Source organism: Neopelma chrysocephalum, unplaced genomic scaffold (genome assembly GCF_003984885.1).
Source record: "Neopelma chrysocephalum unplaced genomic scaffold, ASM398488v2 Primary Assembly neopelma1_252, whole genome shotgun sequence".
Classification (NCBI taxonomy): Eukaryota; Metazoa; Chordata; class Aves; order Passeriformes; family Pipridae; genus Neopelma; species Neopelma chrysocephalum.
This window is the reverse complement of record NW_020897914.1, coordinates 784,475-798,516: the sequence shown is the minus strand read 5'-3', so window position 1 is coordinate 798,516 and position 14,042 is coordinate 784,475. Positions and strand designations below refer to the sequence as shown.

The following is a 14,042-nucleotide window of genomic DNA, read 5'->3' as shown; positions in this document are numbered from 1 at the left end:
AGGTAAAGCTGGGGTGATGCAGCCAATGTGAAAGAGGGAGGTGATTTCTCTGGTGAAACAGAGTCACTCCTGGGACAGGGAGAGAACGGAGTAGTCACCAGAACAGCTCCAGTCTGTTGCATTAAGCATGTGGTAGAAGTTACTGAACGAAGTCAATTATTCTGGTTTCTTAAGCAATGAAGCAAGACTGGGTTATCCTAGATGAAGGGCCAGCATGAGGAGGGAAAACTGGAAGTGCTGGGGTTGTTCAGCCTGGAGAAGAGAAGGCTCCAGTGTGACAAGGGGGGAATGGCTTCACACTGACAGAGGGCAGCGGTAGATTGGATATTAGGAGGAAATTCTTGCCTGTGAGGCTGGTGAGGCCCTGGCACAGGTTGCCCAGAGAAGCTGTGGCTGCCTCATCCCTGGAAGTGCCCAAGGCCAGGTTGGATGGGCCTTGGAGCAACCTGGGCTAGTGGAAGGTGTCCCTGCTCATGGCAGGGGGCGTGGGTGGTGTGGGGGAGTGGAACTGGATGGTCTTTGAAATAGTGAGACCATGGATACTAAGCCATGCGGTCCCAAGTGCATCTCCCCTTAATGTACACCATGTTAGCAAGAAACCACTAAGTAAGGACCCGTTGTAATCTGTTCTTGCCTAATGGTCCTGTTAAAGGACACTGCTCATGCTTGTAGCAAAGACAAAAAATACTCCCGCAGAGTTCTGGAAAAGTAAAATATTTCACAGAGTTGATATGCCACTGAAATCCTTACCTCACTGAAAGCTCACCGAGGTGAGGGGCCTGCAGTTTTGCCAGGAATAGCAAAGTTTTTGGCTTTTCTAGCCTGAGCTCCTGCTCTTTAAATGCGGAGACATTTGAGCTCAGTATTCCCAACCCAAGAAGCGATTTTTGCTGCCTGCTGTCCTTCCAGAAGCACCTGTTTTCAGGGAGTCCCACCTCAGCACATGACTCTGGATGGAGCAGCACTTGAACCAAGAACCAGAACTATTGAGTAACTTGAATATGGGATGGTGGGCTCAGGAATAAGAGGCTGAGAGTGTTTTATACCAAGATGCTATTTACTTTGAACAGTCATATTCAGCCACAGTATAACATCTAATCAATCCACATGAATACACCTACAACAGGTAATTAAAAAAATAATAAATGAAGATGCTAATAAATTAAGTACATTTAACTTAGATGGGACAATGGTCTTTGTGGCAGCGGTGGCAAAGGCTGGTTCTGCAGTCACTCCTCTAGGATGCAAATGCCAAGCGAGAAAAATCCCTCTGGATTCCTCCTCCTTGCAGTCCTCATCCTGCATTTTTGACACCATAACGGAATGCACGTGCCGGCCTCTGTCCTTCCCGTTGTCACAGGGACCTCCACATTCCTGCATCCTCACAACATGCAACACTTTCCTTTTGCTTTCACTGCACCACTGCATTGTTCCTTCTGCTAGTACACAAACACTTTTCTATCTAATAATATAAAGCAGAGTCCCCAGAGCCCATCAAAGCCACATCCAACGGCATCTTGTGGCACTTGGCGTGTATCGGTCCTTCCGTGGAGGCACCCACAGGTGACAGATTTACAAAAACAGAACAAGCTGCGAACTTTTCAGATTTAATACAGAGATTTAATAGAGTTCACAGACACTAATGCTCCATCTGGAATCCAGTGACTTTTACACCTTCAGGAGAAACAGAAGATGGATCCCACCCGAAATTGAAAGGCAAGAATAGGGATTTTCAGAAGTCTTTGCATGACAAAAGCATAAGCAACGGTGACTTTCAGAGAGGCTTGTTCTCCTATAGTGCTTAAATGCCTTGAAAACATCACCCACACCTGAGTGGAGAGGGAATGCCATCCTGTGCCTTACATAAGTCCTACTACAGGACAAAGAAACGGGAGCTGTGATATGAGAATAGTGATTGAGTTCAGAGGAAAAACCATGCACCCCCTGCACCGACCCACAATACACCGACACCTTGACAGCTCAGCAGAGGTCCAGTTCTCCCGCTTCCCTGGGAAACTGCTGCCGTGGCAGCTTCTGAGGAGCAGAGCTGTTTTAGGAGAGCTGCAGTTCCTGTTTGGAATGAACTGTGTGTAAGCTAACACATCTGTGGGTCCCCATTAGTCCGAGACGGCTGTGCCAGCAGGGTGACGTTGACAGCAGCAGCACAGAGGCTGTGCAGCCAGGGACACCGAGCACCCAGGGCAGGTGATGTCTGGGAGAGGTGAGCGAGCCCTGGCACCCGCTGCTGTGAGCCACAACACCACTGGGTTTCTCCCATGTATGCTGATCATCCAGTCAAAATGTAAAATCAAGGTGGCACCGGCCTTCAGGGCAGGTAAAGGTGTTACTGTACAGGTACAACAGAACAAGAACCCTTCCGCGATGTGCGCGCCCTGGAGCACCGCTGCTGTTGGGTTCTCTGTAAGTAGGTTCAACTGGAACAGACTTGACCCTCTTCCATACCATCGGGAAGGGATGTGATCCCCGTCTGCAGCCCCCTCACTCCCACTTTCCATACCGGGGGAAACAGGCCTCCTTGAGTCTTTGCTTTATCAACTCCAGAGGCTCCTGTTCCCACCTGCCTTTTTTGTTGGTGTTGCCAGCAGAGATCCAGCTCTGCCCTGCGTCAGTCAGTGTGACTGTCCTTCTCCTCCTTGGGAAGCAGCAGGCTTGACCTGGCTGGAGAGCTGGTGGCTCTCTTGATCACCTCCATCCACCTGCCAAGAAAGGACATGAGAAATGCTCAGCCCCTCACTCCCAGATAATCTTGTCCTTTGGTTATGAGCTGTACCCCTTTCCCCAAACCTCCCAAAACAGACATTTTCTTTCTTTTACAAGTCTTTTAGGACATTAACTCTTCAAATGAACAGCTTGAGATGTGGGAAATACCCTGCAGAACATGGTTGCTTGTCCAAGTAACAACTCTACAGTGCTCTGAGCTCCAGAGAACTCCCCTGAGAGCTCCCCATGTTCTCCCCTCAGTGTTTATCAAAGACAATAAGCTGACAATAATTGCTGCTTTTCATATAATAAAATAGGAATTAGGTAACAGCCTTACTCATGTGGAAGAAAGCACAGCAACAGTGAAAAAAGCAGACAAACCCATTGTGAATGAGACATTTTTCCCCTGAAATTACTACATGAGCCCAGTAAAGAGCACAACTTACAGCTCAGGTAACTGATACCTAAGCTGCTCATAAGTGTGTGACACTCTCCCAAGGAAGGGGGACATATGTGACACCCACATTCCAAAGCAACCAATACAACCCTGCATGGCAGGACCCAGGGCAAGGGTTTTCAACAGTTAATGTAACAGCAAAGTTTTGTACGTGGTGCGTTTGACACACAATTTGGACCCTGTGTGGAAGCCCCTAAGAGCAATTAATTGTAATTATAGAGAATAATAATAATAATTAAAAAATGTAATTACAGAGAAAGCAGCCAAGTGAAAGGCAGGCCTGGACTTGTTGTTCTCAGCCTTGTTATAAATCCTGCTTCCAGAGATTGAAGAGAAAAAAAAAGGATCTTTCCAGAACCTGGAAATCTGACTCCCAAAGAGATGGTGGGGCTGAGCACCCCACAGCCCTTCCTCCCACGTGCCTCCCTGGCTCCAAGGAAGCCTCAGACTCCTGGCACAAAGCACAGCTCACGGGTCTGGGTGCACCCCCAGCTCACCCCCAGGAGGGTTCTGGCAGAGAAGGGATCTCCAAATATGATCGGTGGGAAGAGAAAGGGAATGTTACTCCTGAGAATGTGCTGGAAGGTCACTCGGACTAGGAGGAAAGAGAGGTCTTGGGATGACCAACCACTGAGTTAACAGCAGGTTATACACCAGGACAGAAGAAAGAGAAAATTACCTCTCAAAGGTGTATTTGCTCTCAGCCCGGAAGAAATACACGTGGGACTTGAACTGAAGCTTGAAGACATAATCCTTCTGAATCCCATCCGCCTCCACAGGGGAGCTGACCGTGTAGCCGAGCAGAGGGAGGCTGGCCAAGGGATAATCGTCCTGGAAGAGCCCAAGAGCCCAGCCCTCAGTGCAAGGCCCCCCTGCCACAGCGCTCAGCCCAACACGCAGGCACGACTGTGTGCACAGGTAAGGGCTGTGCACTTTAGGACATAACAGGAAGAGGAGCAGCCTGCCTCTTTTGCAAGGCCACCGACAGCTTATAATGAAACCTTCCCCCAGCTCCTTCCACTGTTTTTATAGAGTTATTTGCTTCTGTTCCCCTGCCTCTCGCTACTGCTTGGGCTCCCTCTTCCCTCTCTGCACCCTTTCTATGGAACTCCAAGCACAGATCTGACACAAAAGGTAAAATAACGCTCCCAAATGAAATGTGCCCTGAAGGAAAGAAGCCAGAATAACCCAGCTATTGGGTTAATAAATACAGTTTATTGGGTTAATAAGATGAAAAGGTTGACCTGCAGCACGGTTTGTTATCAAGCAGGTGCTGAATGCACCATGGGCAGGAAAGTCCCTGGAGCCTGTTGAACTGAGCTGAAGCCCAGCAGGGAGAGAAGTGGCCCAATACTGCCCAGAGGCTGCCAGGACCACCACCTCCTTTAGTCACTGCATGAGGAGACCCACAGAAGGTCAATACCACCAGAACTGGAAATCCTGATTAAATTCCACAAGGAGGGCCCACAGCCTTTCAGAGACTGGCTTTATTATGAACTACCTCCCCTTCCACTCGTTACTCTGCTTCAAGGAGCAGTGAGCCCCTGGAGCTGAAAGGCAAGGACCTCCAGGTGCCCCCGACACCCTAAACACCATTCCCTCACCTACCCCTGCTCACCTGGTGTGTTTTGTAGAAAAACAAACAGAAGTTGGTGAAGACAACCCACAGTTTCTGCCAGCCATTGCTGTTCTTGAACTTCCTCAGCAAATATCCAGAGAGCTGGTTCTAGCATAGAAGGAAAAGAAAACTGCTGTGAGACCACAGGTTGCCATCCTGCTGCAGGTAAAGAGCCCCAGGCTGGCTGCATCAACTGCTCGTGCACTTGCTCCCCAGTGTAAAAGGCCTCCCAGGTATGGTGACAGCCACCAGGGTCCATCCCTGCAGCCACCCTTTCTTACGTGCAGAAAACCCCCATGGAACACTCTGCGTGAGAAGGGAAATAAAGCAGGAGAGGAAACAGAGAGTGGTAGAGCTGGGGACAAGTGACATGTGGCAGCTACGCAAAGCCAAGCCAGCGTGGAAGGGGGCTGCAGGGAGGGGAACACCACTGCCTTGGCATCAGTCAGGGGGATGAGGAAACCTATGCCACGGAATGACAGCGCAGGGATTTTGTGATCTGAGAAACAGAGAGGATACACAGCAGATTTACACAGAGAACCATTTTGTGAGGCATAAACAGAAGGAAATCCTGTCTCTACACGGCAATAGTACAACTCTGCCGCTGAGGACGAGCATCCTCACGCCAGCAAGTGAGCAGTTAGGAGTCAGGACATTTTTCTGGGCATCCCATGGCTCCTCCCCACCAGTGCAGAACGTGAGAGGCATCTTTACCTGGATCATGCACAGGTAATCAGACAGGGATAGGCTCTGGTTCCGGTACCAACAAACATGGGTGATTGTGTTGGGCCGTTGGGCCTGGCCCAGCAAATAGCGAGGAGGAAGCTCTGGAGAAACAGCAAGAGAGCAGAAAACTGAGCAGAGAAAGGGGGAGAGAAATAGAAAAACAGAATGTTAGGGTGAGAGAAGTGATGCAAGAAAGGCGACTGTTAAAGGAAAAAAGCTTGTGAAAAAAATGATGGTGTTAGAACATGGAACAGATCAGAGCAAGAGGGAGTGCGAGAACTCACACGGTCAATCCCAGAACCTCTAGCAGGGTGGGCTTGTTATCCAGGCACAGAACTGTGAGATGGTGCCTTTCCCAAAGGTGTCAGCAGGGAAAGGCAGGCCTGTCCTCTCCAACAGAAATCACAACAGAAACCAGCTCAAGTGCCCAACTTCTGGACCCCAAGCCCAGGTCACATCTACAGCATTTCTCTTACCCAGCTCCAGTGGCCAAACTTTTAACTCCTTCTATTTAAACCAGTTCCTCAGGGGCAGGGCAGGGCAGGCAGGCAGGGACAGACAGCAGTGCCACAGCACGCTGCCCCATTACTTTTGTCTAGTTAGTGACCTCCTTTTTCTCTCCAACAATATTTAGGGTCCGTCCCACTTCTGGAAGCCTTCCAAGCATGCCAGCCTCCAGGAAGGTGTCCTACCTGCCAAACTGCTGCCTGAAGTGAAACCATAGAGCTGTGGCAAGCAGTGTAAGGAGTGCTGAACTGATCAGTCTTGAAATCTGCAGGATTCAGGACCCAAACGTGCCACCAGTGCCGCATTGTGCAGCACCAAATGGCAAGATCCGAGGTACCAGCAGCTCACAGAATCAGAGGATCCCAGAATGGTTTGGGTTGGAAGGGACCTTAAAACTCATCTCATTCCACCCCTCTGCCATGGGCAGGGACACCTTCCACTAAATCAAGTTGCTCAGAGCTCCACCCAGCCTGCTCTTGAACACCTCAGCAGGGACATAATAAGCAACTCTGCTCAGCATGACATGATGCTGCCATGAAAAGGCACTTGGCTGTTCAGTCCTGCCAGCAAGGGAAGGGCAGAGAAGGTGTATTCCCACTGAACTGAACTCCCTCTTCTTAATTCTGGGTGCAGTACAGCAGCTAACCAGAGCTCAGTACAGTAGAGTCAATCTCTAAAGGGAAATACCATGGATAGGTAACTCATAGAATCACAGAACCATTCGGGTTGGAAAAGACCTTCAAGATCATCAAGTCAAACCTTTGACCAAATCCCACTAAACCATATAGCGAAGTGCCACATCCACGCATTTTTTGAACACTTCCAGGGATGGTGACTCCACCACTGCTTGGGCAGCCTGTTCCCATGCTTAACCACTGTTTCAGTGAAGAAATTTTCCCTAATATCCAATCTAAACCTCCCCTGGCACAACTTGAGCCTGTTTCTTCTTGTCCTGTCCCTTATTCCCTGGGAGCAGAGCCTGACTCCCCCCGGCTCCATCCTCCTGTCAGGGGGTTGTAGAGAGTGAGAAGGTTCCCCCAGGGCCTCCTTTCCTCCAGGCTGAGCCCACCCAGCTCCCTGAACTGCTTCTCATCAGACCTGTGCTCCGGACCCTTCTCCAGCTCCGCTGCCCTTCTCTGGACACGCTCCAGCCCGTCAATGTCTTTCTCGTCATGAGGGGCCCAAAACCGAACCCAGGAGCTGAGGCACCTCACCAGTGCCCAGTCCTCCAGTAAGGAGGATGAAACCCAAAGGAACAACCCAGTCCTAGGATATCCTGGGTTTCCTTTCAGCTTTCCCTGCTTTGGTGCCATTGCCGAAGCAAAGCCCTGCCGCACGGAGAGCGGAGCGTGAGTACGGACACACAGACATGCACAGGGGGGACAAGCATGCGGTGGCATCTGATGGCCCGTGCTCTCCCTGGATACAGAAACGCTGCTGAGGAGGAATGGGAGATGGAGGCCGAGGCAGGAGGGACAGAGTGAGGCGAGCGCTGCCCCCGCGGTACCTCGACGGCCACACTGTGGTCAGTCATGGAGACGCTGGTGTTGCGGTACCAGCACACGTGCATGGTTGTGTTGGCACGGTGGTGACTCTGCCTGTCCAAGGAGCTACGAGAGGAGTGTATGTCATCTTCAGACTCCTGTTCTAGAGAGACCTCATCAGAGGATCCTGGGGGAGGAGAATTGGGCAGTGGTTTAAGAAAACTGTGCAGTACAAAGAGCAAGAGAAGCTGGGATTCCTGAGAAAGGCTGTTTTCTCGTGCCATGGTCCAGTTTCAAATATGTCAAGTTGAACTGGTTACACAGCTCCTGTGCACACACTCTGAGCAGATCAATCTGACTTTTGCTACTCAGCTCTGCCTGGGACAGCTGATTCATAGGATCACAGGATGGTTTGAGTTGGAAGGGACCTTAAATCTCATCTCTTTCCAACCCCCTGCCGTGGGCAGGGACACCTTCCACTAGAATAAAATCACAGAATGGTTTGACTCAGTGCTGTGTTAAACAAACAAAAATGACCACACTTCCTCTTGAGTCGGGAAGAACAGCACAGAGTGCTCCAAGAAGGGATACTCCATGTTTCAGCACAGCCACAGCACCACCAGACAGGCACAGGAATATTGGGCTGTAAAAGCTGACCTCCAAAGACACCACCGTTTGGACAGAAAAAAATCACTACATGGTTAAATTGAGAAAAATCTATGCAAGAGATGAATAAGGACCTTACAAAACAATTCTTCAATGGGAGGATCTCTGCTGCATTTACAGCTACCTTGAACACCAGCCTAGGAAGGCAAGCATATTTCTCTTGATTAAAACCAAAACCCCATTAACTCTCCGTTACCGTATGAACTATAAAAATACTTCATTTATGTCATCAAATTCGCAACAGGAAAGGTGAAAAGGACAGGACAACTGCTGCTTTTCAAGGAGGCAGGAAACACCACTTACTGTTGGAGCGGTTGCACACAGAGTTTTCCAGAAGCATCTCGGATTTCTCAGTAGATTTCTTGGCCATTTCAATTGCCACGTTTAGGTCTTCCATCCACTTCCCCATCTCCAGGCGGGTACTGCAAGAGAAGCAGTGGGGATGGGGATCCACCAGCCCAGAGCTGTGACTCGGTGCCCATGTGCTGAAGGGAGGCACAGGTCACCATCCAAAACAAGGGGCAGCCCCTTTCCATTAGATAAATCAAAACAAAACTAGAATTCCTCCAAAGTAGGAGCTTTCCAGAGAGGAAACTGACCTCATACAGCCTTCATCTCTATACTCAAGCCTTGAAATAAGACTAAAATAACCATTCAACACTTGGACTTTACAGCAAAGAGAACGAACAGACAGCTAGTGGGGCACAGAATATCCCCTCTGGAGCTTTTGGGCTCAGAGGAGGAATCAAACATTTTGAAGATGGAGGGGTATGAGCAATTATTTTTTCTGAAGGATAAAAGGCCTGAAAGACATCCCATCTTCTAAAGGGATCTGACATCTCACGTGAGTAACACCCAGGGTGCAGCAAGAGGAGGCTTCCTTCACCCCTCACAGGTTCCATTACAGGATGAGAGATTCACAGCTCCTCAGTGTGTCTCTGTATCCATGGATATGCAACAGCAGAAGCTTTGCCTTTAGACAAAGCCACATTTCTTTTTTTTTTTTTTGATAACCATCTCTTTTTTTCTGAAAGCTTTTTATTTAGACTGAAAATTTCACACATGGTCTAAGCCCGGCAGCAATTTTTATTTCTGACAGGCAAACTTTGAACTATTTCAAAGTTATGACAATGTAAAAATTATCTTTATTTTTGCAAATTTAAGAATCTTTCAAGCACCTTATGATTTGCAGCTGCTGAGAAATGGTTGATCTTTAAAAAAAAAGGACACTTTCAGTTGTTAGGCTGGAACTAAAAAAAACACATCTGCATACCAAAAGTATTGGTTCCTGTGCCACTACACACCTGATCTGTGAAGATTCTGTAGTGGTTATTTTTCAAGAACAGGTCATCAAGCAGTAAAAACCCTATGATCTAAGGTTGAGCTTTAGTGCTCCCACCCTGCATCCTTAACATTCCTAACTCCATCTGCCTTTTCAGCAGACCTGCAGAAGGACAAAACCCCCTAAAGCTGATCCTGAGACACCAGGTATAGGAGACACCCTAAGTACAATTCAGATAGAAAGCAACAGAAAGGCACCAAACTCACTGCCCAAGGATAAGTTGGACTGAAAAGGGATTGTTTTTATCTCCAAGTCAGCCTTTAATTTTTCCTCTCCCTTTCCAGCTTCCTCCATCAGATCCCGCAAGAACTCTCCCCTCCTTACAGGAATTTGCATGTTCTGGAGTTTAATTCTTTTGGGTCTCTAAAATATGTGTATGGTTGGATTTCATTTTGTCTCCTGCAGTGGTTTGAAGGATGATACTGGCAACTCACAAGTAAACCAACACAATGGCAATGTTATTGCTGCTGTTCATGTTTTGGGTGAGATGGAATCACAGAATGGTTTAGGTTGGAAAGGACCTTAAAGATCATCCAGTTCCACCCCCCTGCCATGGGCAGGGACACTTTCCACTAGCCCAGGTTGCTCCAAGCCCCATCCAACCTGGCTTTGAACACTTCCAGGGATGGGGCAGCCACAGCTTCTCTGGGCAACCTGTGCCAGGGCCTCACCACTCCTATGTCCAATCTAACCCTGCCCTCTGTCAGTGGGAAGTCATTCCCCCTTGTCCTGTCACTCCAGGCTCTTTGTAAAGAGTCTCTCTCCATCTTCCTTGTAGGCCCCCTTCATGTACACGAAGGCTGCAATTAGGTCACCCCAAAGCCTTCTCCAGGCTGAACAATCCCAATTCTCTCAGCCTTTCCTCATGGCAGAGCTGCTCCAGCCCTCTGATCATCTTGGTGCCTCCTCTGGACTCGCTCCAGCAGCTCCATGTCCTTCCTGTGCTGGACCCCAGAGCTGGAACTGCAGGGGGGGTCTCACCTGAGCGGGGGCAGAGGGGCAGAATCCCCTCCTCACCTGTTACCCAGGCTGTGGGAATTGGCCCAGGATAAACTACTCCTTCCCAAAACTCAACACTGAGAAAAGGAGTTGTGGAGAGTCCTGGGCTTATTTTGAAGCCCAGAGGGTGCAGGAAACACCCCCTTAGCAGTGCATCAGTCAAGCAGTAACTTCCTGGAGAAGGAATCCCTCAAAGCCACAGGCAGTTGAGGAAAACCAGGGTTACCTGGCTGCCACCACTATGGTTTTCTGTGCAGAATAGATGGTGAAGCAGTGTGGGACGGCCCATTCATTCTCACTCTCCTCCACCTGCAGAAAAAGGAAAGATTTTTCTCATCACTGCTCAGTAACCAATAAACACTAAAGCTGTCCTCCTTTGCTGGCTGGGATTGGAGTCAAACCTGCTTGCAGGAAGTGCAGAACAGCTACTTTTTGAGGAAAACCACCTACTTCGAAGTTTATTTTGGCTCTACATTAAAATCTATTGTGTGGTTCTACTGCAGGAGCACAACACCACATCCAATAGGGCAGGGAAAGCAGTCAGAGTAGATCTGACTCATTACTTACCGGAGGGTCGAGCACTATCAGCTGCAAACCAAAGACAGAAAGAACAATCCCATGAGAACAGGGGATGGGGAGGAGGAGGGCTGGTTATATGCCTCGGTGCGTGCAGGGGGGCAAAACACCAGGATAAATAAATCCCTATTTCCAGATCAGCCTCTCAGAGCAGTGTGAAAATGAACTGACAAGAGAGTGTGCTCCAGCTGTTTTGCTAATGTGGAAGGAACAGGCTCATCACCTGCAGACAAGGCTCTGCTTGACACATCTGAAGGTCCAATTGCTGTTGAGACCTACCTGGGAGCAGTTTGTGGCTTGGTTCTTGTGTCCTGAAGAAATTCCTCAACCTACCCTAGGCAAAGCCATTTCCTTAAACCCTGTGATGCAACTTGAAATCACTTACCAACATGCCATGCAGAGAGAGGTGTCCGTGGATTTTGAACTGATTTGTCCCTGTGACCCCTTTGCTTGTGTACAGTAACATATCTGAGAACTGGAAAGGCAAGAAGAGGACAATCAGTGTTCTGAAAGCAGCAGGCAGGGACAAGGATTTTTTGACATCTCCTTAAAAATCTGTTGTTTAAAGTCCATTGTAGATGCATGAAAAATGCCATTTCTCGGTCAGTTTGGCTGACTTTCCTTAAAACCACTCTTGTTTATTTACAAGAGAGGCAATTAAATTTTAAAGTTCTCTTAAAACTCTGTGCCATTAAGGAACCAAGTTGACCAGACAGTAGTGTCACAGTAATGCTCTCTAAACATCTCTCAGAGTGAGCTTTCAGTCTCAAGTGCTGATTTTTGACACAAGCACATGAAAATACACTTTCCCAACAACTTTATATTGAAGACTTTGGGTTTATGAAAGCCAGAAGCAACACCCACCAGGAAGAACATCCGCTGCTGTAAGCCCTTCTTAGTGAGCTTGTACAAGCAACCTTCCCGAATAAACTCCTGCAGCAGAAAAGAGAAAGTTACACAAAGCTTGATCTTTCCCAACTAAAGAGAATTTTATTTTCATCCCAGAGTACACAGATGTTGATTGGTGCCCAGCAATGATCCCTAACAGATTTGTCAAAGGCCAGATGACACTTTTCCTCCTTTTTTTGTGGCATGAATCAGCTCCTTGCTGCAACCAGTATTTAAATCAGTGAAGGAAGAGAAAGGAAAGAAGCAGGATTCCTGTTGGACACCAGCAGTTCACCTATCACACTTACATCCCATCGCAGTGACTGCCATAGCATCCCCAAAGCACATGCGATGCTCCTGTACTTATGCCCAATACATCTATCAAAAACAAAGAAACAAAAAACCAGGCAGGAGCTACACGAATTCCTGTAAAACAGAGACACCAGTTTAGTCCAGTGCCATGGCTCAACCATCCCTACGTTCCCACAGGCTGCACCAGCAGAGTTGGGAGTGGATTTCCTATCCAGTGCGACACAGCAGTTCCCGCTGAAACAGAGAGCACCGTACCCCAGTGTAACCAGTGTCTGTACTGGAAACACAGAACTGCAGCCAGAGTCTCAGGAGAAGCATTTTTGGTCTATTCCTCAGGACATCACCAAGCTGATGGTCCCATCATCCATGGGATTCACTATGAGACAGTTACACAAAGACCTTACACTCATCCCATAAATCAGAGGGGCAGCAATGGCAGATCCATGGTTCAAAAGCACTTCCTTGGCAATAAAAACAATAAAGGCTCTAAAAATGAAGCAGAGGCACCTACCCTGCCAGGTGCTGTGAGATTGTCTATCCCAATCAGGTCATGCTGCAGCTCTGTCAGCTTCTGGAAATTTTCCAGGCGGATAAGGCTGTTCTGCAGCTGCGATGTCATCTCTGTGACTTCCTTCAGCGCGTCTGTACGGAAAACAGCACCGAGGGGATGGGAGCAGAGCAGAGAAACCCAGGCCACCCATTTCACCTACCCCTGGAAAACTGAATCTGAAATTCATATCTGAAATTCATAGCTTTGGAACAGAATAGTTTAGTTGGAAGGGACCTACAATGATCACCCAGTCCAACTGCCAACTTCTTAAAGCATATTTTAGAGCTACCCAGCGGGTAAGTAGAGACTAACGAGCAACTTCATAGCACTTCCTATGCTTCTGGAGTTCATTGTGTATCTCAGATATTCCTCATATAAAAAAGTATTTACCATGTAGCCAAAAGTAAAGTAAAAAATTAAAGCCAACTATTTCTGCCAAAGATTACTTTGTCATGAATAGAATTTAATATGTACATTTTTGATACTACAAAACAAGCATTTTTTTGTCACATTTTTGCTTCTAAATGACAAAGTTCCTAAAAAACTGCTTTTCTCCCTGCTAAAAAGGGAGACAAGAAAACGACTAATTTTCAGCTTTGGTTGAGACCTTGGGATCCGTTAAGATTACCAAGAGAAAACCACTTCCTGGAATGCCAGACAAAAAGCGTTTACATTGAATTTGTGGACATAATTGAACATAAGTGTTCAAGGCCAGGTTGGACAGGACACACCCTGGTCTAGTGGGAGGTGCCCCCGCCCATGGCAGCAGAGTGCAATGAGATGAGCTTTAATGTCCCTTCCAACCCAAACCATTCCATGATTCTATGATTCTACAATTCTTGTCTCCCAGGGTACAGGCAAAATTTTGGATGTCCACGGAAGGGGTGTCTGCCAGCAGGCACAGAGCTGGGGGTTCACTCACTCCGGCAGTCGGCGAAGTCCCGGTGCTCCGCCGTGTAGTGCTTGCACAGTCTACCCAGAATCAGCTTGTAGTGCATCAGTCTCTGGATGGGTTTGAGCAGAAAGGTGTTGAGGGGCAGGTAGCAAACCTTCTGCAGCTCAAACTCCTTATAAACCATCTCCAGCTTCTTGAGGCGCTTGGTTGCTTTCTCCAGTTCTGTCAGGACCTCGTCATGCTTCTGCAGGTAACTGGTGAACTCCTGTGGAATCGGACAAAGAATTACTCAGACCAAAGG

At 48.2% G+C, this 14,042-nt stretch overlaps 1 protein-coding gene across 6 annotated transcripts in view; it reads right to left on the bottom strand.

The window, feature by feature from the left end:
• Positions 1 to 1,038: 1,038 nt before the first annotated feature.
• FARP2 (FERM, ARH/RhoGEF and pleckstrin domain protein 2) overlaps positions 1,039 to 14,042 on the bottom strand; it is a 75,489-nt gene continuing 62,485 nt past the window's right edge. For 3 of the 6 annotated variants that reach the window (XM_027703759.1, XM_027703760.1, XM_027703758.1), the window contains exons 18-27: positions 13,769 to 14,006; positions 12,808 to 12,938; positions 11,961 to 12,029; positions 11,482 to 11,571; positions 10,747 to 10,829; positions 8,483 to 8,601; positions 7,537 to 7,700; positions 4,797 to 4,904; positions 3,858 to 4,009; positions 1,039 to 2,717 (exon numbers count right to left, since the gene is read on the bottom strand). In XM_027703759.1, the coding sequence (XP_027559560.1) occupies positions 2,627 to 2,717; positions 3,858 to 4,009; positions 4,797 to 4,904; positions 7,537 to 7,700; positions 8,483 to 8,601; positions 10,747 to 10,829; positions 11,482 to 11,571; positions 11,961 to 12,029; positions 12,808 to 12,938; positions 13,769 to 14,006 (1,245 nt within the window). In that variant the 3' untranslated portion in view covers positions 1,039 to 2,626. Of the gene's footprint in view, positions 2,718 to 3,857; positions 4,010 to 4,796; positions 4,905 to 5,510; positions 5,651 to 7,536; positions 7,701 to 8,482; positions 8,602 to 10,746; positions 10,830 to 11,481; positions 11,572 to 11,960; positions 12,030 to 12,807; positions 12,939 to 13,768; positions 14,007 to 14,042 lie in introns of those variants that run through there. The other 3 variants (XM_027703763.1, XM_027703761.1, XM_027703762.1) reach the window with 3 other exon arrangements.